We start from the raw sequence: 24,487 nt of genomic DNA, 5'->3' as shown, positions 1-24,487 counted from the left end.
ACTTAAATAATGTATCTGAAAACATAGGAGGTGAGAAACAGGCAGTGCTGCAACATAAACATGTTGGCCTTTCCTCTCTCCATCTCTCTTTCTGCCTCAAAAAAGAAAAAAGAATAAAGCCATTGCTGAATGCAGCTGAACTTTTAAGTACAAGAAGAATAGAAACCTGACTGAAAGCCTCTGTCCCCCTCCTTCCCAAGCCTCCTCTGGCTTGATTTAACGCCTTGTGCTTCTGCACAACCCTGTAAGGACCCCCGGGTCCCTGTGAGGACCCCCGGGTCCCTGTGAGGACCCCCGGGTCCCATGAGGCCCATGCGGGCGGACCCTCTCAGACGCCCGCCCAGGCGGGAGCTCCCTCTGCTGCATTGTGGGAGAGCACTCAGAGCAGGTCACACCAGTGATGAAGGAAGAAGTACAAACTTTTTTTACTTAAGTAAAAGTAGCAATACCCTATTGTTACAAGTACAAGTTTGATACTCATAATGTACTTGAGTAAAAGTACAAAAGTAGTGGCATCAAAATATAGGTACCAATTATGCGGAAGGTCCCATTTCACAAGTTATATATAAAGATGTATACAAATCCTTTGAAAATAGCAGAGCTACAAGCTCACAACGTGTCGCTTTTGCGACGCGTTATGAGCTTGTAGATCGGCTATTTTCAAATTGCCAAAGTATATAGGTCTGAAGTTGTTTTGTAATAATAATCAACAATTACAAAGTACTCTAACTACATGTCTCTAATAATTATAGTGGCGTACAACATTTGCCTTTGAGAATTAGCAGAATGGAAGTCAAATTATTTAAAGTTGGAAGTACTCCAGTGAAGTAAAAACACTTCGATTAAAGTACTTGAGTAAATGTATACTTCGTTACTTTCCACCACTGGGTCATCACTGGGTTGTGTGTGGGGCACAACACAGTAGTGTTTGGTGTTAATCTCCCTTGGTCTCCCTCACAGGGGTGTTGCACCAACTTCTGGGCCCCGGGTACAAGGATTCACTCACATTTTGTGCTTTAACTATTGAAAAATCACAGATATACAAGCTCACAGTGCGGCACCAGGTGCTGTGCTGCAAGCTTGTAGATCTGCTATTTTTGAAAAATCGTGAACATTTGTGCAAGTCTTTGAATATTTCAAATCTTTCTAAGGTTTTTTGAAAGACCTATGTTTCTATGTCAGTGGTGCTCAAACCTTTTCATGTGAAGGACACCCAAAATGACACGTATTTGGCCACGGACCCTCATCTCAAAATATTTAGTTCCAGGGACCCCCCAGAAGCAAAATTTTAGTTGCAAATGTTCACTTAAAAAATACATATATTGAAAGATTTGCACACATTTTCACGACTTTTCAAAAATAGCAGATATACAGAGTGCCGCGGTGTGAGCTTGTATATCTGCTATTTTTCAATAGTTAAAGCATAAAATAAGGCCCCTCCACCTTGGGCCCTAGTAACTCAGTCTCAGTCCCACTTTCACCCCCCTTGTGACGCCCCATACCCATCAGCCCCCTTGACCCTCTCTCTCTCTCCTCCTTCACCCTCACCATCGCATCACTGCTTCTCAAAGAGGGGTCCAGGGACCCCCCGCAACAGGGATATTTGAGAGGGTTTCCTCCAGGGGGATTCCCAGATAAATGACTTAATTCAGCATCAACATGAGTTTAACCACCTCAACTCCTGTTTTATACCTCAGCTATTCAAGCACAGCTCATCTGCAAGCTCACTTACGCCATCAGCAAAAAAAGGTACGTTCGAAAGTTAAACAACACAAATCTTATGGGCACCCAGCCACCGGATAATTTCAGATGGGGGTGGGGGGTGTCCAGTTTACAGTTTACAGTTTAGGCATTTAGCAGAGGCATTTAATCCAAAGCGATTTACAATAAGCAGGCAATAGATCAATATAATAAACAAGATAATATGTCAGTACATCAACAACACTACAACAAATGCATAGGAATATCAATCTTGAAAAAATAACATAGGTAGACCACGCACCCAATCAGTAAAAAAACTTCTAAAACCTAAAAATGCTATCTAGCTTCATGTGTGGTCATCGAGGGAAGCTGTTACAGTAGTGCTATGGGTTTAGGGTGGAGTCTGAAGAGGTGAGTCTTCAGTCCACAGCGGAGTAAGTCTGTAGTTCTAAGTGCGACAGGGAGTTTATTCCAGAGTTTGGGGGCCAGGAGGGCAAATTGTCTATGGCCAAATACATTCAATTCAGGGGTCCTTTGCGTGAAAATGTTTGAGCACCACTATATGCCACTATAGCGTCTTAAGCACAATGCAACAGGCTCTGCTTGCCCCGGCTTTGGCTGCACTGCACAAAATAACACCCTTGGTCCTCCTGGCAGCTGTCCACATGTTATCCAATATTTCTCTCTCTGTCTCTCTGTCTCTGTCTCTCTGTCTCTCTGTCTGTCTCTCTCTCTCTCTCTCTCTCTCTCTCTCTCTCTCTCTCTCTCTCTCTCTGTCTCTCCCTCTCTCTCTCCTTCTGTGAGTGAGTCTTGTTTTCCTCGCGTGATTCCTAAACCCACCAGGATTGAGTTAAGACCCGCCTCCTCTCGATAATCTTAATTATGAAAGTGCCCATGAACGTTAGTGCTGCTCGCTCAAGTGCAAAGTACCTACTACCTACTGATCCATTACAATAATACACGCAGCATAATAGGCCCAAAGCCATATCCAAACCATAACAATTTAACTGATAATCAGTAAGAGTTTTTAATTTGAGCACAGTAGTGACAAATTAATAGCTTTCTCAGAACGTTTTTCTCTTTAGCAAAGTTACAAAGTTTTCCCTTTACACTGTATACTATTGAAGTACAATGAAGCACAGTACAATTAAGTCAGTTTCAAGTTTTTTTTTTTTTGTACAGTTTATTTTGAGCACTGTAGTGAGAAATTAATAGTTGTGCATTGTGCAAATGCAGGCTTTTCTCAAGTCTTCATGCCTCTAACTTTATCCACCCTCCATGTGTCAGGCAGGGATTTCAGCCACTCCTGGAAGTCCTCGCGTTTCCGCGAGGCGGGTCTTAACTCAAGCCTGGTGGGTTTAGGAATCACACGTTTTCCTCTGCTGTGTCTGGGGGGGCTCCACAGGCTGGCATGCAGGACACAATGAGAGGATCTTTTAAAAAACGGGGGGGGCTCCCTTTTCTCCTTGACTCCGGAGGTTAATAACTGTCAAATGGTCTGCGTCGCTCACCGCAGCCAGCTCTCTCCGCTCTCCCCAGTCAGTCAGTAAGTGAGACCCAGCTTAAAAGCAGTTATTATTCTCCTCATCTGCATGGGCTGAAAAAGCGGCTTGTTTGTTTCGCAACTCTCTCGTGGCAGCAGCGAGCAAGACGGAGGCGCTATTGTCTTTAGGGGGCAGCAGAGGTGAGGGGTTTTGAATGGGGGAGCTTTTTGGGGTGGAGCCCCGACTTAACCCGTTATAAGACCTGAGCACAAATACCTCAAATCTGTAGTTCTCACAACTTTTTCGTGCCAAGGAGGACCCACCAAAATGACAGCGGTGGAAAAAGTACTCACATTCTTTACTTAAGTAAAAGTATCAATACTGCAATGTAGAAGTACTCTGTTACAAGCAAATGTCCGGAATTAAAAATGTACTTGAATAAAAGTTTGAAAGTGTTGGCTTCAAAAAGAACTTCAAGTACCAAAAGTAAAAGTACAAAAAATGTTTGAAAATAGCAGATCTACAAGCTCACAACGTGTCGCATCGCGTTGTGAGCTTGTAGATCTGCTATTTTCAAATAGCCAAAGTATAAAATAGGGCTAAAGTGTATGTTTTATAATATTATTATAATTTATATCAGCAAAGTAACCAGTAACTAAAGTTTTCAAATAAATGTAGTGGAGTAAAAGTACAATAGGCCTATTTGGATCCCAGATGTAGTGGAGTAGAAGTAAAAGTAATTGGAATTGGTAATTGGAAATACTCAAGTAAAGTACAAATACCTCAAAATTGTACAAGTACAGTACTCAAGTAAATCTACTTACTTTACATCACTGCAAAATGATATGTATTTCTATTTGGTCGTATCTGAAAATGTTTTGTGCAAGGGACGCCCAGGAGAGAAGATTTGTGATAAAAAAAAAAAATAGAAGATCTACAAGCTGGCTTGACTATTGTAACTCTCTCCTCACTGGTCTCCCGGCATGTGCACTTAAACCTCTCCAACTGATCCAAAATGCCGCGGCACGACTGGTCTTCAACCAGCCTAAGTTCTCACATGTCTCTCCCCTTCTCCGCAGCCTCCACTGGCTCCCGGTTGCGGCCCGCACTGAATACAAAACACTGATGCTGACCTTCAAAGCAGCCAAAGGTATGGCTCCTCCATACCTCCAGAAGCTGATCAACCCCTACACCCCCACCCGGTCACAGCCAACACAGGGATGCTGACAGAACCCTCGCTCAAAACTCCAGGGCAAAAATCCACTCGTCCGAGACAGTTTGCCCTCCTGGCCCCCAAGTTGTGGAATAAACTCCCTGTCGCACTTAGAACAACGGACTCACTCGCTAGCTTTCGCCGTGGACTGAAGACTCACCTTTTCAGACTCCACCTAAACCCTTAGCACTACAGAAAAAGAATCAATGAATACATGAAGCTAGTTAGCATTTGTTTTTGTTTTTTAGGTTTTTTCAGAACTTTGATTATATTGTGTTTTTTCTAGATAGATATCCATTTGCATTTGTTATATTGTTGATGATGTACTGACATATTATCTTGTTTATTATTGTGATGTTATCTGCTTATTGTAAGTCGCTTTGGATTAAAAGCGTCTGCTAAATGCCTAAACTGTAAACTGTAAACTGTAGATCTTCTATTTTTGAATAGCAGATCTAAAATGACACAGATGCTTTCCCGGGTTTAATGGGGGAGGGAGTCAGAGAGAGGGAGAGAGACATCGAGAGAGAGAGAGAGAGAGAGAGAGAGAGAGAGAGAGAGAGAGAGAGAGAGAGAGAATCCCTGAAAACAGCAAGGATATCATGAGTTCCAACTAAGAGAGGCCTTGAGTGACTCATGGTCTGTGATGTGGAGTTTTTGGCCATTTGTGGCTGAGACAGAAGCAGAGACTTCTGGGTTTCTCTCCAAGGACTAGTATAGAACAGTGTTTCTCAAAACTTTCAAATTTCAAGGTCTCCCCATAACTCTGACAGTGTACAAATGGTTCCATTTGTACACTGTCAGAGTTACAGACTCGTATGGGTCAATTTAGACCAGACCCCGATAAAGGAACCCACAGAGTCCCTGGAATCCACTTTGAGAACCACTAGAACATCACATGATTTTACTACTGTATTTGAAAATCCTTATAAAAATGGCAAAATCAATAGGAAGTTGACATCTATCTATAAATGCGAGAAGTCTCTGCGTGTCTGTCTGTCTGTCTGTCTGCATGTATGTAATCCGCGTATCTCGAGAACCGTTCGTCCCACCGGCTTCAGATTCGGCACGCGCGTTCCCCGCCGTGGCGCGGAGTGCAGTGCCGGGCCTCGACCCGACCCGATGTGCGGTTTTCCGAAACGGCGCGAAACGTTCGGAATCTCCTTATGCGGAGCTGATTGTTGACATCAGGCTGTTCCTGAGGAAATCGGCACAATCGCTGACTCATTGTGACATCACTTCATAAAAGGCTCTGACATCACGTACGCCACATGAGTCAACAAAAAATCTCGGTGAATGTGTATGTATGTATGTGAATCTCGAGAACCGTTCTTCCACCGGCACGCGCGTTCTCCAGATATGGGCATAAAATGAATCCCCGAATGGGGAGCTGATGTCTGACATCAGAGTTTTCCGCAACCGGTACTGTGTGTGCAGAGATCTCCATATATGGGCATAAGGGGACAAAGGCAAACAGATGGTCAAAACGGGTCCTATGACAACAGGTATATTGGGGTTTGCATTAAAGGGTGGGGACAAAGGCTAACAGATGGTCAAAACGGGTCCTATGACAACAGGTATATTGGGGTTTGCATTAAAGGGTGGGGCATTCATGGGGTCCGCTCCAAAAAAGAAAATAAAAGAGACAAAGACAAACATAAGACAAGCGACAAAGCGTGGGACTGGGAGGATGACTTGAATGATGCAGATTTAAGCAGGCTGTGTATTCTGCTTAAAGAAGAAACAAACAAAAAGCGACAGAGATCTCATATATGGGCATAAAATGGACGCAGATAAACAGATATCTCCATATACGGGCATAAAGGGACACAGACAGACAGATACAGAGATCTCCATATATGGGCATAAAATGGACGCAAATAGACAGATATCTCCATATATGGGCATATGGGCATAAAATGGACCCAGAACTATATCTGCAGTGATCTCCATATATGGACATAAAATGGACACAGGCAAACAGATGGTCAAAACGGGTCCTATGACAACAGGTATAATGGGGTTTGCATTAAAGGGCGGGGCATTCATTCCCTATTTACATCGTTCCCGAGTTGGCCAGGTCGCCGACTAGACGCTGGGCCGCCCGAAGTTTCTATTAAAAGAACAAACAGTACTCAGGTTTGGTGACGTTCCATAATGTCTGAATCAGCTTTGTTTATGGGCTAAATTGTCAAATTTCTTTAGTCAATGGAGACATTATCGATGATTTCTTGCCCACCTTTGTTGTCACACCACGGCAAGGCAACTACAAAACCCAAACCTCTGCCAAAGTGGTCTTGCCCTAGCCTGGTTCAGACCCTGAATCGCTAGCCACACCCCTTTACATTTTTGTTTTGGCGATTCAGGGAGTCTGGTGTTGCTCTCACTGAAGAGGTTTTCCTCGTTTGGAAATCCATCCGGTGAATCAGCGTCTTGTGAACAGCGTGGGTGGGGTTTTCCAAGAACTCATGTGTAATTCCATGTAACCCAGCACCGCCGCCGGACCGGACCGCACATTCCCAAACATAAACATCGCGTCACCCATGCGGTAATATGTGATCGTATCGATCTCGCTATGAAACATCAGTAGCAGACATGTTATGTTGTGTTTGATTCCTAGTCCGTAGTGCTCCTATTCTGCCTGTTTCTTTGGTTAGCAAGTAGCACTAGCAAGCAACAGGCTAGCCACTAGCCAGCCACATAACAACACTACGTCATCTGCTTTGCTACTGTTGTGTTGGTCAGACGGTGAACCAATCGCAGAAGACTGCCTCTTTGGCAACGCCCATCCCAGAAATTGCCTTGGATGAAAGCAAGTTCAGACTGAATAATGGAATGAAACGAAATGCAATTCAGGCTGAGTGTCAGGCTAGTCTTGCCCTTTAACAATAAATATCCTCTTCTGGGGGTCAATAGCACAAAACAAATACATTGGCTATCAATTCGAGGGTCATCCCTGACACAAATGCGTCTGAGAACCCTGGGTCCAGATGAGTGATAATCCATACTGTGGCGTTATTGTCATATCGGCCTTCTGGTGGCGGAAGAAATCAGATCTGGAGCCTCCAGGGGAGGGAGGGAGGGAGGGGGAGAGAGCAGAGGCGTCAATTGGATATGGCAGGGTATGGTAGCTACCATACTTTGGCTACAGGAAAAAAAAAGAAATGTACTTCTTAAAATAAATGCATCGTGCCTGTTGCTAAGGTATGGCAACATGTCTTGCACGCACGCGAAGGCGCGCGTGCAAGACACCAGTCATGTTGCCATACCATAGCTTTTGCTGAACTGACGCCACTGGGAGAGAGCTGTCTGTCTGGAATACCTCAACTCACACCTCTCTCTCTCGCCCACTCTCTCTCTCTCTCTCTCTCTCTCTCTCTCTCTCTCGCTGCGGTGCTCCCTCCACCGCCAGACTCGGCCTGACAACCTCGACACTGAGGACAGCAGAAATGAAAATTGCCTGAATGGAAAAAGCCGGCGGAGTCACGGAGAGGGCCGTGAAGCTGAGCCAGTCGTTTTGTCGCGCGCGCGTCTGTGCGCGTGCGTGTGTGTGTGTGTGTGTGTGTGTGTGTGTGTGTGTGTGTGTGTGTGTGTGTGTGTGCGTGTGTGTGTGTGTGAGGGGGGGGGCAGGTCTTTAGAGGACAGAGAAAGAGACGAGGCGACAGAGGGAAAGGAGAGAGAGAGAGAGAGGCAGCAGCAATGAGGTTTTCAGAACACATACACACACGCACGCACGTACGCACGCACACACACACACACAAAAGAAAGCCAGACGTCTGACAAACTTCAAAGCGTGTTTTTTGCCCTCGGCAGAGCAGATGGGTTTGTCCTCGTTTAGCCCTGGCCAGGGCCAAGCTGCTGGATCACAATGTTCAGTGTTCACAGTTCAGCATACCTGCATGCAATACAGTGCTGTCTGTCTACTGTAAGCTAAAGCTAAAACACTGTTCACTATACCTGCCTCCAATTTAGGGATGGGATGATATGAACATTTCATATCACGATTATTGTGACCAAAGAAATCGCGATTTACGATACTATATCCCCAATATCCCCAACATCCATTATCCTGGGGCGGAACATTTGCCTAAAAACAGCAGATCTTGTAGACCGGCTATTTTTTGGCAAAGAGATTTGGTAGAGAGTGAAAAAAAGACTCTATCAAGTATGTTATAAGTATTTTTTTACCAATAGAGGGTTTAAATAGTACCGGATATCCAGCTCGGCAAATAAAAGGTGAATTTATCCCAGTGCATGACGGAGGACGATATCACGATAAATACATTTTTTATCACGATAATACAATAACCTCCAATACAGGTCTGTATCTATCTGTCCACACCTAAAACACTGTTCACTATACCTGCCTCCAATACAGGTCTGTCTCTGTATCTAAAGCTAAATCACTGTTCAGTATAGGGCTAAAAAAAAAGCTGATCTTTTTGTTTGAAAGCTGTGAACGGCGTGCACTCACGTGGTGCATGATCTATGCATGGACGTGCATGATCCGTGCACTATGAATTACATGAAGTCTATTAGTCCATGGGCCATACGAGATGTCGGTATCCGAAAGGTGGCAAAGGTTACCATGCATTTTTGAAAAGCTCTATATCTGTAGATTATATGTTGGTATGATAACCCTTTCTGAGACACAGCTAAGTTGGTGTTCTAACTTCTCAGCCGCTAGAGTTGTTGTCCCATTAACTTTACAGTACAGGGGAAAAAAAGCAAAAAATGTATCTGCTTTAAGTAGCGTATGAGGGGTCAAACCACTGGTTTTTCATGATTCTGAATCCATTGCAAGCATCTGTTTTGCACGAGAAACATTCCTTGGGCTAAAAACTGACCCACAAGACTATGGTTTAGTGATGAAAAGTGATGAGTTATCGCTTTTCACACTTCTGTGGGGGCCGTTTTAGCCCAAGGAATGTTTTTCGTGCAAAACAAATGCTTGCAATGGATTCAGAATCATGACAAAACCCTAGTTTGACCCCTAATATGCTACTTAAAGCAGATTCTTTTTTTGCTTTTTTCCCCCTTGTATAGTAATGTTAATGGGATACACTTGGGATGCCATTATTGTTGTAATTATTTGAATAATAAATAAAGAGTGCCGCCATTCACGTGCATTTTATTCTGAAGAGCCCCGGAAGCCACGATCGTGTCCATGTTCAATTCGCGGTCTTGTAATGGCGACCAGTATGTTTACTTTCACGCGGAAATAAAAAATCATAACCGCGGCCGACCGCCGTGGCACAGTGTCGCAATGAAATAAAGTGGTTCTCGGTGATCAAAGCGTTTTTGGAAGTGGATTCCGAGAAAAAGCTTGAATAGGAGCCTATGGAGATTCCTGATGTTGGCGGCTGAGTTGCATCATGGGATATGAAGTTTCTTCCCTCACCAGCGGCTACCGCAGCGCCTGTTTACCTGGTAACCATGGTAACACATCCCTGGACGTGGCGGGGCCTTGGCGTAATTCCTATCACGTTCCTGGACATAATTGGCATCGGACGTGTTAAAGGCGACATTTTTCAACATTTTTCTTTAAAGCTATACTGTGTAAGTTGCTCAACTGGTGGTCTGTAGCAGTATAGCAAACCGCGGTCGCGTTTGCTTTTTTCGTCCGTTTTTCGCTCGCGGACCGGGCCGTCAGACCACCGCGTCCGCCTCGCCTCGCCGAGACGCTTTCAATGAGGTCTCCCGTGTCCTTCTACGAGCAGCGGTTGGGGAGTTACATGCTAGACTCCTCCAGTGTAAACACTGCAGTGTACTTCCTGAAGGCGTGTTTCCTAAACCCACCAGAGAGCCCGGCAGTGTATGTTCTGCGCTGTGATTGGCCGGCAGTGTATAACCCTCGCTGTGATTGGCCGGTAGTGTGATGACGCAATTTTTCCGCGAAAACCGGTCCCGGGCAGGGATCATAGAAAACATATAAAGAGAAGGCTTTAGAAGCTGAAAATAACGGAGTGGGGGTTCTAAAACTTTAGCGATTTAACAGCTAGGACCATTTTAAGATTTGTTTTATAAAAAAAGTTACATGGTATAACTTTAAAGTTCTTGAAAATCACCTTCCAGATCTGATTTTGTAAAAGTGATGTGTTGCCTTAAAATGTTAAAATGTTCTCAGTCTTTCAAATTGATTGGAAAATGTTGCAACTTTCCGACAGAATATTGTTCATCGAGTTCAGGGTTGTTGTTGTTGTTCTTTTTTCTTCCAAAGTCTGCGTTTGTAGTGAGCTCTGTTGCAGTACAATTTATAACTGTAAAGCCAGTGTCTGTTGACAGAGAGCCTGTTTGTTCTTTTTCAGATGGACAGCTTGGGTGTGTTTGCAAGCCGGGGCCACTTGAGGGTACATCAGTACTACGGAGGAAGAAGCACATATCGTTGAGTTGTGACCCGCATCGTCAACAGTGTCTGTTTCACCAGCTTATCCATCTCCTCCCTCTTAATTCTGTCATTTTCAAACATTTTGTACTTTTACTTTTGCCACTTTAACTCAAACTCTGCCATCAAAATACCCCTTTGTACCCCTTCTCTGCCATGCCCGTAGAACCCGTAAATGTAATAAAAATGAATTAAAAAACATTTTTTTATCGAAGCGCAACTAAAATAGGCCGGAACTAATGCTCCGTGATCGGTTTCTACACGGACACATTATTGAGCGGACAACTTTAACATTGGAGTCCCTGAACCGGAAGCGGAAGTCCGTCCTCTATTTTGGCCCGTTAACTTTCTGTCTGAACTCCGCGGCTTACAGATGGAGAACTTATTGATCAATTGAAAAAGTTTAAACGGATTTGAGAAGCTGATGGAATACGCGAACACACGATGCATAGCAGTGTCCGATGACGCACGATTGGAACTGGACGAGCGCCCACGTTAACCGGTAGGAGAAGCCGGCAGTGAAAGACATAGAGAAATTAACGGGCTTTACGGCCGTAAACTACGAATGAGTTAAGCAGTGGTGGAAAAAGTACTCACATTTTCTACTTAAAGTTATACCATGTAACTTTTTTTATAAAACAAATCTTAAAATTGTCCTAACTGTTAAATCGCTAAAGTTTTAGAACCCCCACTCCGTTAATTTCAGCTTCTAAAGCCTTCTCTTTATATGTTTTCTATGAGCCGTGAGGGGGGGAGAATTTTGCGGCAAAATGACGTCATCTGCATCATGTGTATACGTTGGCCAATCATATCGCCGATCATAAACACATGGTACACTACCGGCCAATCACAGGCGCATCTTGCAGACTTCTCAGGAAGTAGCTTGCCTCAACATAACAACAACATACTCAGGTGAAGGAGTGTGTTTCTCCGGAATGCCTGAACGCAAAGGGACCAGGGACCCCTCTAAAGATAGATCTCGGGGAGGTGGAGGCAGACGCGGTGGCGAGAGGCCCGGTCCGCGGCGAAAAACGGCCGAAAGACGTGGACGCGACCGCGGTTTGCTATACAGCTCTGACCACTAGTTGAGCAACTTACATAGCTTTAAAAGAGTATTTCACCCCCAAAATGACTTTTTTTCTATTGATTAGTCATGCCATGGAGACTTGAGTTCAATAATATTTTTTTGTATATGTCGCATTCCTAAGACAAAAAAATTGATTATAGTAAATTTACCACCATTGATTCTGGATGGGGACCCAAATACAAGGCCCTGGATGGGGACCCAAATGCATTTGGGTGAGAATCAATGGGGGTAAATTGACTTGACACTTGACCCTAAATTTACCCCCAATGATCCTGACCCAAATGCATTTGGGTTCCCATCCAGAATCAATGGGGGTAAATTTACTATAATCACTGTTTTTGTCTTAGGAATGCGACAAATACACAAAAATAGTAGTGAACTCAAGTCTCCATGGCATGACTAATCAATAGGAAAAAAATCATTTTGGGGGTGAACTACTCCTTTAAGTAAAAGTATCAATAGGCCTACTGGATTGTAGAAGTACTCTGTTACAAGTAGAAGTCCAGAATTCAAAATTTACTTGAGTAAAAGTACAAAAGTATTGGCATCAAAATCTACTTAAAGTACTAAAAGTAAAAGTACAACATGTTTGAAAATAGCAGATCTACAAGCTCACAACGCGTCGCTAGCCAAGGTATAGAATAGGGATAAAGTGGTTTATGTATGTGTTAACATATCATAATCAGCAAAGTAACTAGTAACTATAGTTTTCAAATAAATGTAGTGGAGTAAAAGTTCAACATTTGGATCCCAGATGTAGTGGAGTAGAAGTAAAAGTATTGAAATTTGGAAATACTGAAGTAAAGTACAAATACCTCAAAACTGTACTTAAGTATAGTACTTAAGCAAAAGTAGTTAGTTACTTTACACCACTGCTGTGAGTATATTTTGATGCCAATACTTTTGCACTTTCACTCAAGTACATTTTGAATTCAGGACTTTTACTTGTGTAACAGAGTATTTTTACATTGCAGTATTGATACTTTTACTTACTTTTACTTTACTAAGTAAAACATGTCAGTACCTTTTCCACCACTTATTGTGACCGTCAGGTCGCAAGTTACTATGAAAAGCTCCACCGGCTGTCTGTCTGTCACGTCACGTCACACCTTTGGCCCTACTCTTATCTCCGCCACCGTTGCCCCTATCCATGCCAAACTTTGCACACACACTCCTTGGCTGGCAAACCACAACCTCCAGCCCTGATTTCTCACATGGCCCTCTTCTAGCGCCACCATGAGGCCGATTTTTGTACAATGCTCCTACAGATGTTGCCCTAAAATCACACAAAGCGGTACATAGTATCTCTAAAGTCATGTCATCAACATGGATCTGTCCCATTTCCCATATTCCCTCCTGATTGGCTACCATTGCCTTCTAAAGGCAATCGGTCACTTATCTCCCGATTAAGGAGTCTTACTGGTTCTAACTTTTAAGAGTTTTCTGAAAAAACCTACGTTGCTATATACAGGATATAGTTATGGAAGGAGTAGTATTTTGCCATCAATTATGGACAGACAGGGAGCCATGCAGTGTAAAGATCAGAGTAATAAAGTTCTACAGTATGATCTTCTGTCTTTAGTATCAGTAATGGAAGCAGAGTTCTGAGCCAACTGCAGCTGTCAGATCGATTTCGTCGTAAGATCTTTTAAAGACACTGCTGTCGTAGTCGAGCACACTGAAGATGAATGCATGGACACTTTTCTTTTTTTTTCCCTTTTATCTTTCAAATCCTACAGAGACATAAAGTACTTTTAATCCTTGATACTGTATATTCTTAAGGTGACAGTAGACTGACTTTGTCATTTCAGTCCATGACTACACCACCAAGGTTTCTGGCTTCGTGTTGTGGTTTTTCAACATGACGGTATGGCTGTCACAATTATTACATAATCGTCTAATCGCAATTATTTGACATAATCGCAATTATTTTGTGATAATTGTCATAATCGTTTACATGTTGAAAAATGTTTATATATGTTCAAACATTTAAAAAATAGTGGAAATAGCAGATCTACATGCTCACAACGTGTCGCATTGCGACGCGTTGTGAGACTGTAGATCGTCTATTTCCACTATCAATGTTCTTTTTAAAGTGTAAAGTTGTCAAATATGTCCTTCATTTCTTTGTATATTTAGGTTATGTGTCATATCTGCCATGTGCAACTTCAATGCCTACAAGCCAAACAGGAATGTAATTGTCAATGACAAAAACACAATTAAATTGTTAATCGCAATTATTTGAGTGACAATTAATCATCATGTAAAATGTCATAATCGTGACAGCCCTACGTGACGGGAGATTGAAGCTGAGCCGCTGACTTCTTTTAAATCGTTCTTCCTCGGCTACCAAAAAAACAACTACTTAACAGTTTTGTCTTTGTTTAATGGAAGAAAAAGTCAAAAGGGGAGTTTGTCCTTGCCGTGTATTGCTACAGTAAGTGCTCGCACCTGGGGGATAGACAAATGTTAAGGACCTGTCGATCCCTCGTCTGTCTGGAAATGCAGCGTCACGTGGTTGTCATTCATAATTCAGGCGTTTGGCAGATAAGACGCCGCTCTTATCCACAGACACTTGACAAGTGCAAGAACAGAATAATCAGAGTAGGCACGAACTCTTGTTGTTAGCTCACTCCCACGCATACGCGCGTTCATGCGCGCGCGCGCACACACACACACACACACACACACACACACACACACACACACACACACACACACACACACACACACACACACACACACACACACAGATAGTGTGCAAACAAACAAACACACAGACAAGCAGCAGGCGAGCCGGTTCACCCAGGCTACTAATCCACAAGAAGACGGCAGCCTATATGGTCTGTCTGTCTGTCTGTCTGTCTGTGTATGCAGCCAGCAGTTAACCCATTTAGGCCTAGAAATGATTGAATGCTTTAACCAGTGAAAAATAGCAGATATACAAGCTCACAGCGCGGCACCGAGTGCCGCGCTGCGAGCTTGTAGATCTGCTATTTTTGAAAAAAGTCGTGAAAATGTGTGCAAATCTTTGAATATTATGTCAAAGCGAGCGTTTGTAACTCAAGTTTTGCTTCTGGGTGGTCCCTGGAACTAGATATTTTGAGATGGGGGTCCGTGGCCAAATAAATATCACTTTGGGGGTCCTTCACATGAAAAGGTTTGAGAACCACTGACATAGTAGTCTCTCAAGAACAGACTAACTGAGCTCCAGTTAAGTGAAAAGGACCTTTTCTTTGACGATGGCTGGCCAGATTGCTGACATAGAAACATAGGTTTTTCAAAAAAATCTTAGAAGGATTCAAAAGACACTTATAGAATCGGGTCAAAATTCAAATTTTCGCGATTTTCCAAAAATAGCAGATCTACAAGCTCGCAGCGCGGCACTCGGTGCCGCGCTGTGAGCTTGTATATCTGCTATTTTTCAATAGTTAAAGCATAAAATAATGATACACAATAATGTGTACCCGTTCTAAATGGGTTTTAAGGAAGCATTCAAGCCAAACCACAACAAGGGCCTGCATACGTCAAAGGGTGAAACATGCAGGGAGGAGGAGAGCAGTGTGGAAGAAGAAGTTCACTTTACTTGAGTAAAAGTACAAACGTATTGGCGTCAAAATGTACGTACAGCATGTATCGGGTCTGGATCCCATCCTGGTGAGATATCTATCTTTTAGTGTGTGATCCCTTGTCGGCGATCAATCAGTGAGGAAACCACAACGATACATGACAGCCGATGTCAAGATAGACACTCGTGTAGTGTGAAATACTTTGATGATCCGATGACACCCCGTTCTCGATGCAAACGTGCATCGAGAACCATCCTAGGAAGGCGCTCGGGAGGCATCTGTACTAGATGCCCGAACCACCTAAGCTGACTCCTTTCGGATGCGGCCCGAACCTCTCTTATCTAGATATGTAAAATAACCAAAGTGGCGTATAATGGACGATACTTTAATGTATTAAAAAAGGAAATATTCCATTAAAGTACATGTACCTCGAAAGTGTACTTAAGTACAGTACTTAAGTGAATATTCTTAAGTTACTCTCCACCAGTGCAGGAGAGAACAGAAGAGGCACGGGCCTTTTTCATTCAGTCATGACAACCTTTTGGTCTCGTATGCAGAACCCTTTGAAGCCTCCGACTGGGTTCACATACATATTTCCCTCTATGTGACCGTCTGTGGTGTGTGTGTGTGTGTGTGTGTGTGTGTGTGTGTGTGTGTGTGTGTGTGTGTGTGTGTGTGTGTGTGTGTGTGTGTGTGTGTGTGTGTGCTTTTGTTACTCTCTCTCTGACCCTGTGTGCAACATGATCTGCATGACTGGAGCTAATGGTTAGACTAACAGATGCCCATATAAGGAGAGGCGAAAGGAGAACACGAGAAGAGGGGAAACATGGGATGAACGAGGAGGAGAGGAGAGGAGAGGAGAGGAGAGGAGAGGAGAGGAGAGGAAGTGATCACGTCAAACAGCGACAGAAGAACAAGGAGGGGAAAGTGGGACTGAGTTACCAGGGCCCAAGGTGGAGGGGCCTTAATTATTTTATACTTTAGCTATTGAAAAATAGCAGATATACAAGCTCACAGCACGGCACCGAGTGCCGCGCTGCGAGCTTGTAGATCTGCTATTTTTGAAAAGTCGTGAAAATGTGTGCAAATCTTTGAATATATGTATTTTTTAAGCGAACATTTGTAACTCAACTTTTTCTTCTTGGGGGTCCCTGGAACTAAATATTTTGAGATGGGGGGCCCGTGGCCAGATACATATCTTGAACAAGTTTGAGCACCACTGACATAGAAACATAGGTTTTTCAAAAAACCTCAGAAGATTTGTAATATTCAAAGGCTTGCACACATTTTCACGATTTTTCAAAAATAGAAGATCTACAAGCTCGCAGCGCGGCACTTGTATATCTGCTATTTGTCAATAGTTAAAGCACACAATGTAAGTGAATCCTTGTAGCCAGGGCCCAGAATTTGGTGCGACATCCCTGAGCCCCATACACACCTGTTTGATGCACAGGAGCCTGTCATTAGTCTGCTGGATGTGCCGATCCATCGACGGTAGTGTGTTCATCTTGAGGACTCTAGCGGGTCGCCATTAAGCTCCTGTTACTCTGCAAGGAAACACATAAGCAGAGGCCTCGGTTACAACGGGGCAGTCTTGCGTAGCCAGACAACTATTCCACAATCTCCGAATGCTATATAGAGTCTGGAACTACAATTCCCAAATGGCGAGTATCGGAAGTAGCCACTGCTGCACTGAACTGTAGTCCCACTCCCATTTGAAACATAACAGAAACACAGACAGTCATTCGAGCAGCATATTCTTGTTATGCCTGTATAGTTTAAGAAAACATTTGAAAACATCATGGAAGTAACACCAACAACACCAGAGAAAGACGAAATAACGTCCCAAAAAGTGTTCAGAACACGGACAGCTCTGTGACATTGACACGACACACTCCGGGACAAGAGCAACGTGTTTGTGTGCCACCGCCTCCTCCTCCTCGCGAAGGAGGAGGTGTGTGTGTGTGTGTGTGTGTGTGTGTGTGTGTGTGTGTGTGTGTGTGTGTGTGTGTGTGTGTGTGTGTGTGTGTGTGTGTGTGTGTGTGCCTTCGAGCGGCGTTCCTTTGGCAGGGAATGCTCCTCTTGCGGTTCACAGTAATTCCATTGACAAACTCACAACTTTTTTTTAATAAAGGCGTCACAACTCTTTTTGTCATTGTTCGGCATCGTCGTCTCCGTCAGGCGGAAACCTCATATGTCCAAATTAACTGCTTTTTGGGGATTTAAGTTCTAAAACGGCAGCCGTAGCGAAGCAAACACCAACACCAACAGTTAAAATACGGAGATAAGAGGTTTCTCTGCCGACAGCGACAACATCGTCATTGTCGGGTGAAAACCTTGTATGTCCAAAACCGTTCGTTTTGCATTCATCATTTTTAAAAATGATTTAAACTAGTGAAAACAGCCGATCTACAAGCACACAACGCCTCGCACCGGGCGTTGTGTGCTTGTAGATCGGCTGTTTTCACTGCTTTTGTGCAACGGCCTTGTACGATGAAGCAGGGCTTTGCTTTGCGAAAGAACGTACACATTTGAAACTTAGAGATACGAGGTTTCCACCAGACAACGGCGATATACTCTGTCTTACTTGAGCCCCTGCCCTCAATTAGGCCCTTCTCTGGCTCAGCGGGGGGTGACATTCCTCCTCCTCCAGACAGACAGACAGACGGACGGGGGGGAGAAGGATGTCACGTCACCAGGCTATCCGAGTTGACGAGCTGCGCCTCACAGTCAAGGTTATCAGCCTGCTCCCGCCATAGAGAGAACACTGATTTATATGCTCGCTCCTCAGCGCACGAGGAGAGGCAGTGCAGCATCTCTCTCTCTCTCTCTCTCTCTGTCTGTCTGTCGATATCTCCCTCTCTTTTTTGCTCTCTCTCTCTCTCTGTCATCGTCATCGTCCAACAAGTCAGTAGACTATTACGGTAGGGATCTACCTTGTTTCCTGTTGAGATTGTCACATTTCACATTTTTTTCATCTCACTCACGTCACAGGAGGCAAGCAGTAATCACCCCATGATGTGCACTGCAATGTAGTTTCAAATGCACTAAGTTTTTACACTACATTTTTTGTTAAAAACACTTTTTACAGCACTTAATTATGCTCCTTTTGAGATCAAAGACATTCTACAGGTCCGTTACAAGTATTACCATTAACATTTTTTATCAACTCACCCTCTTGGTGTGGTAAAAGTTTCACCACCTGACACCAATCATTAGCAATCAACAAGGCAATGAAGATAGGAGGTTTCGAGCTTCAACATTTTACCACTTACTGAAACTGAACAAAATCGGGGTTCTATACACATATTTTTTACAAAATGAGGGGCAGAAAGATCTTGCAGCATAGCCTGTTGTCCTCATTTCAAGTGAAATACAAAAATCGTGAAATTTGCAGATAGGAGGTTTTGCTTTTTGGCGGGGGGCGCTCTCCATTCCGACATGCCGCCACTCCGACAGTGACTTCTTATTGTCGGAGTGGCAACACTTCCATAGAGGTTAGGGTAAGGAGGATAAGAGATAGGGTTAGTGTCTGTCGGAAAGGAGACATGTCGGAATGGAGAGATGCACCCCTTTTTGGCCATCAGCTAATTTAGGTCACATTCCATAGGCTTTGCAATGGAGGGAGTGAGGATGACGTCACTTGACTGTCATGTGTATAGGGGGGGCTGCAGTGGTTAAGAGCCAGTAAGGCCAGTCTGTTTGTTATCTCAATCAGAACTTAGTCCACTACGACGTTCCATCACACGTACACACACACATACACGCACGCACGCACGCACACGCACACACAACTGGGAGAATCCCACGTCATGCACCTGGGGGGAGGAGGGGGCAGGGCTCCAGAAAGCTGCCCGCTACTGATAAAGGGTCCCCGCTGAGAGAGAGAGAGAGCGAGCGAGAGTGGAGAGAGAGAGAGTAGAGATAGAGAGACACAAAGAGAGACAGAGAAACGGAGAGAGAGAGAGAGAGGACCACAAGATATGGAAAAACGTTATAATGTGTTCACTCGTTTTTCGTGGATAAATGCCGAGTGCGGTGGAGTCTTGAAAGGACGACAGAGCTTACATTTGTTTGCACACGTATGTACGTGCGTGCGTGCGTAACACCCACACACACACGCACACGCACACGCACACGCACACGCACACGCACACGCACACGCACACGCACACGCACACACACACACACACACACACACACACACACACGCAAGGGCGTGTTAACACAAAAGGTTGAAAATTCCACCGCTTCGATTGGGCTTTAAAAGGCACAACATCAAAGGGACACTTGGGGAGAATAAGTAGTATATTTGCTAATCCTCTGGGGCTTAGACGCGCTACCAGAGTAAAGTTACCTGGCAGTGCACATGCAAGCGGCGAGGTGTTACGTGTTTGCTGTGGATACGCCGCCACGCATGAGTAAGGGGGATTTCTGCACGCGGAGAACAAAACAAACAAAGACGCGCGTAGAGAAAGTCCCTCTTTTTGGGGGGGGGTTTTGATCCTTTAGGCTAAAACACTCCCATCGACAACAAGCTTCCCGGAGAAGACCACAGCATTCACAGCCAATGACCCGGCCGACCTCGCCTGGGATAATATTGTTGTCCGTCGGACAGAATGACGCGTGAATGAAAGCAGTGAAAATAGTCTAATCCAGTGTTTCTCAGACTTTTACATTTCAAGGTCTCCCCTTAACTCGGACAGTGTATACTTAGGAAAACCTTTGAATACCTCGATTACTCACAATATTAGTAAAATCTATTTCATTATCCAGGTTTCAGGTCCACTCCCTGCCTAACCCAGATAATGAATAGCATATCCATGCATGCACACTGCACCGTACAAATAGAATAATGAAATGAAATGCCTTATATCCATTTTCCAACAATGGTTTTATTGAAATAACCACACCTGGTTATAGATGGACTGCTTTTTTGCATGTGCTACATGCATGCATAGTGTGTCTGTTAGTTAATTTGACACGTACACCAATACCCAATTTCAAGCCCTCTTCGTCGATATGTATAGCTCGCATGTTCATACCTCGATATCAATAATCTTTCAATATATTGCCCAGCCTTAGTACAAATGGAACCAAATGGACCCGTTTGTACACTCTCAGAGTTACAGACTTGTGTGGGTCAATTATCTAGGCCTAGAATTATTGAATGCTTTAACCAGTGAAAAATAGCAGATATACAAGCTCACAGAGCGGCACAGAGTGCCGCGCTGCGAGCTTGTAGATCTGCTATTTTTGAAAAAGTCGTGAAAATGTGGCTCCCTGGAACTAAATATTTTGAGATGCGGGTCCGTGGCCAAATAAATATAATTTTGGGGGTCCTTCTTATGAAAAGGTTTGAGAACCACTGACATAGTAGTCTCTCAAGAACCGACTAACTGAGCTCCAGTTGAGTGAAAAGGACCTTTTCTTTGACGATGGCTGGCCAGATTGCTGACAAGTTTTTTCTAAAAATCTTAGAAGCATTCAAAAGACACTTATAGAATCGGTTCAAAATTCAAATTTGCACGATTTTTCAAAAATAGAAGATGTATATCTGCTATTTTTCAATAGTTAAAGCTATAAATAATGATACACAATAATGTGTACCCGTTCTAAATGGGTTAAGACCCCCAAAAAAGGAACCCACAAAGTCCCTGGAATCCACATTGAGAACCTGTTTTGAAAGTGAGAGTACGCGGTTAAGATTTCTGTGCCCTCTCCAGGTTTTCACTCGACGGCTACGGTTTATTCTCATGACCTCAGTGGGTCACAATAAGGCCAGACAGAGGCTCTCAACTGACGCTGCTGCGGTTTCACCCGCTGACCAGAAGATGTCTCCCTCTCCTGCCACTGAGCGCTCCTCTCCTCTCCTCTCCTCCAACTAAGAGGTACTCTCCTCTCCTCTCCTCCCCTCCACATAACACTGCATGTTACCCAGTCAGCCAGCCAGGGGCGTCGCACCAAATTCTGGGCCCTGGGTACAAGGATTCACTGCGTTATTCTGTGCTTTAACTATTGAAAAATAGCAGATATACAAGCTCACAGCGCGGTGCCGCGCTGCGAGCTTGTAGATCTGCTATTTGCAGTCTTTGTGCAAGTCTTTTTTTTTTTTTTTTTTTTTTACCTATGTTTCTATGTCAGTGGTGGTCAAACCTTTTCATGTGATGGACCCCCAAAATTATATGTATTTGGCCACGGACCCCCATCTCAAAACATTTAGTTCCAGGGACCACCGCCCAGAAGCAAAATTTTAGTCACAAATGTTCGCTTAAAAAATACATAATATTCAAAGATTTGCACGCATTTTCACGACTTTTCAAAAAATAGCACATCTACGAGCTCGCAGCGCGGCACTCGGTGCCGCGCTGTGAGCTTGTATATCTGCTATTTTTCAATAGCTAAAGTATAAAATAATTAAGGCCCCTCCAGTCCCACTTCCCCTCCCCCTTGTGACGCCCCTGTAGCCAGCCTTTCAGCCAGCCAGGTAGCCATTCAGACAGCCTGTGAGCCAGCGGTCCAGAGAGAGAGAGAGAGAGAGAGAGAGAGAGAGAGATAGAGAGAGAGAGAGGGCTCCTTTAAGCTCCTGTACAAGTGCTACAAATCCCCCTTCAGCAGGCCCGGGCGGCTCCACCACGGACCACTAACTGGGCACACTCCCTCCTAGAGCCCCGCGCTGGCTGGCTGGCTGGCTGGCTGTCTGACCTTGTGGGGCTATTGATTAACTGTTTCCCCTCCTCTCCCCCTTGCCCCCCCACACACACAACACAACACAACACCACACACCTCCGGACAAGATCCAAACAGCAAGGAGGAGGAGGAGGAGGGATTACCCCCCCCCCCCTCCTTTTCTGCTATTCCTCCTCCTGTCTCTCTCCTACCCTGATGCCCCCCGCGGCGCCGTGTTGCGGGGCCGTCTGTTTGTTGTTTTGGGAGGAGGCCCCCTCTGTTTTTCGCCAAGACAAAGGCTGAAGAGAGGAGTGTAATGTGGTCACAGTGGTGTAAAGTAACCAAGTAAATGTACCGAAGTACTGTACTTAAGTACAGCACTGAGGTATTTGTACCTTACTTGAGTATTTCCAATTTCCAATGCTTTCACTTCTACTCCACTACATCTGGGATCGAAATATTGTACTTTTACTCCGCTGCATTTATTTTGAACACTTCAGTTACTAGTTACTTTGCAGATACACATTATAATATCACAAAACATACATTAACGACTTTAACCCTATATTTTATACCCAGGCTATTTGAAAATAGCCGATCTACAAGCTCACAACGCGTCGCTTTCGCGATGCGTTGTGAGCTTGTAGATCTGCTATTTTCAAACCTTTAGCACTTTTACTTTTAGTACTTTAAGTGCATTTTGGTGCCAACACTTTCATACTTTTACTCAAGTACATTTTGAATTCCGGACTTTTACTTGTAACAAAGTATTTCTATACAGCAGTATTGATACTTTTACTTGAGTAAAATATATGTGAGTACTTTTTCCACCACTGAATGTGGAACCGGGTGGCGTTTAGGTTGCACTGACGTCGCGGCATCAGTGTGTTTAGTGTCCGACTGTCCGCTTCGCCGTCCAAGCTAACTGACCCACTAATGCACACACATGTCTGATTCTGACAGACTGCAACAGCCGTCAAAGCCGCACGATGGCTGCCTGTGTGTGATCAAGAATACGGGTTTTCCCTTTAACCACTTGAACCCAGTTACCGCAGTGACGTCCACAGTGGGTCCACAGCGGACAGCTAGGGTCCACTGCATTCTCACCGTCTGTCCGTCCATCCGTCCGTCCGTCCCCAAAATAAAACATCTTAATCAGCTGCTCCACTCGGCAGGCACGTGCGCACATAGACATCAAAGGGGGCTTGAACCCGGCCCTTTTATGTCTGAAAAAAGTGCCTTCTTTCCAGACCATGAATGCAGTTGTTTCTATGGTGAAAGAAATGCAAATTCCCCGGTTCCATGCCATACCTAAGGCAGCATTCAAGAGAATTGCCTTGTCCAAACTCTCCTGAACTTGAATGCACCATCTTATGTTGAAATAATTACCCTCTCTGTGTAGAAAATCCATGCCGTTACACCACATCTCCAGTATTCACTTGATTATGATTAGTTCAGTGTGATCAAATACCGAAAATAGCCGACGCGTTGTGAGCTTGGAGGTCTGCTATTTTCGATATTTTCACCAAAAGCCTTTTTAAGAAATTTCAGCCCCTGCCTCTCTAACATTATCTGCACGTCCCTGCCACTCGGCTCCACTTAACCAGAGGTGCAAAAGCAAGGATTACACGTAACCAATTATACTGTGTGCATAATATTACAATCCTCCCTTTCAAACTAGTGGTGGAATGCTATAGCTCTGATTCATAGCACATTAAACCAAACCACAAACAAACAGCAACATCCCTCTATCTCTCTCTCTCTGTGTCTCTGTGTCTCTGTGTCTCTCTACTCTCTCTCTCTCTCTCTCTCTCTCTCTCTCTCTCTCTCTCTCTGTGTGTCTCTCTACTCTCTCTGTCTCTCGCCCTCTCTCTCTCTCTCTCTCCATCCTGAGCAAAAACAACCCTGGGAAGTGGGGCAAGAAATAAGTGCTCAGAAACAAAAGCAGAGTAATATGAAAAGCACTGGAGTATGTAAGAGAAGGGGCACGGAAGGCCAGGGAGGGAGAGAGACATAGAGAGAGAGAGAGAGAGAGAGAGAGAGAGAGACAGCGCTGAAATGATATCTTCATAATCAGAGTCACCGCACAAACACTCATTAGAAGAAAAAAAAACTCAGCTTTCACGTGAAAAAACATCTCCCCGTTTTCGTGGAAGCAAGCCTTTTCTTTGCACTGTAAGCGTTTATTTTGTGTGTGTGTGTGTGTGTGTGTGTGTGTGTGTGCGTGTGCGTGCGAGTGCGTGCAAGTCAAGCAAAGCGATGACTGAGATTAGAATTCTGTGTGTTTTCAGTTTGACTTGAAGATGTTGGCGCATTACAGTGTGAACATATACCGTGAATATATACTGTGTGTACACACTAGACTACTGAACAATGTAG

The 24,487-nt window shown here is 44.2% G+C and overlaps 1 protein-coding gene across 1 annotated transcript in view; it reads right to left on the bottom strand.

Annotated features, from left to right (window-relative positions):
* The window catches only part of zmiz1a (zinc finger, MIZ-type containing 1a), a 223,293-nt gene that overhangs the window by 101,381 nt on the left and 97,425 nt on the right, over positions 1 to 24,487 (bottom strand). Inside the window, exon 3 of the mRNA XM_080740460.1 lies at positions 16,878 to 16,986. Coding sequence (XP_080596586.1) covers positions 16,878 to 16,946 — 69 coding nt within the window. The 5' untranslated portion in view covers positions 16,947 to 16,986. The remainder of the gene's footprint in view (positions 1 to 16,877; positions 16,987 to 24,487) is intronic.

Source organism: Nannobrachium achirus (genome assembly GCF_963921795.1).
Source record: "Nannobrachium achirus genome assembly, chromosome: 13".
NCBI lineage: Eukaryota > Metazoa > Chordata > Actinopteri > Myctophiformes > Myctophidae > Nannobrachium > Nannobrachium achirus.
Note: the sequence above shows the minus strand (reverse complement) of the source record. Positions and strands in the feature narration are given on the sequence as shown.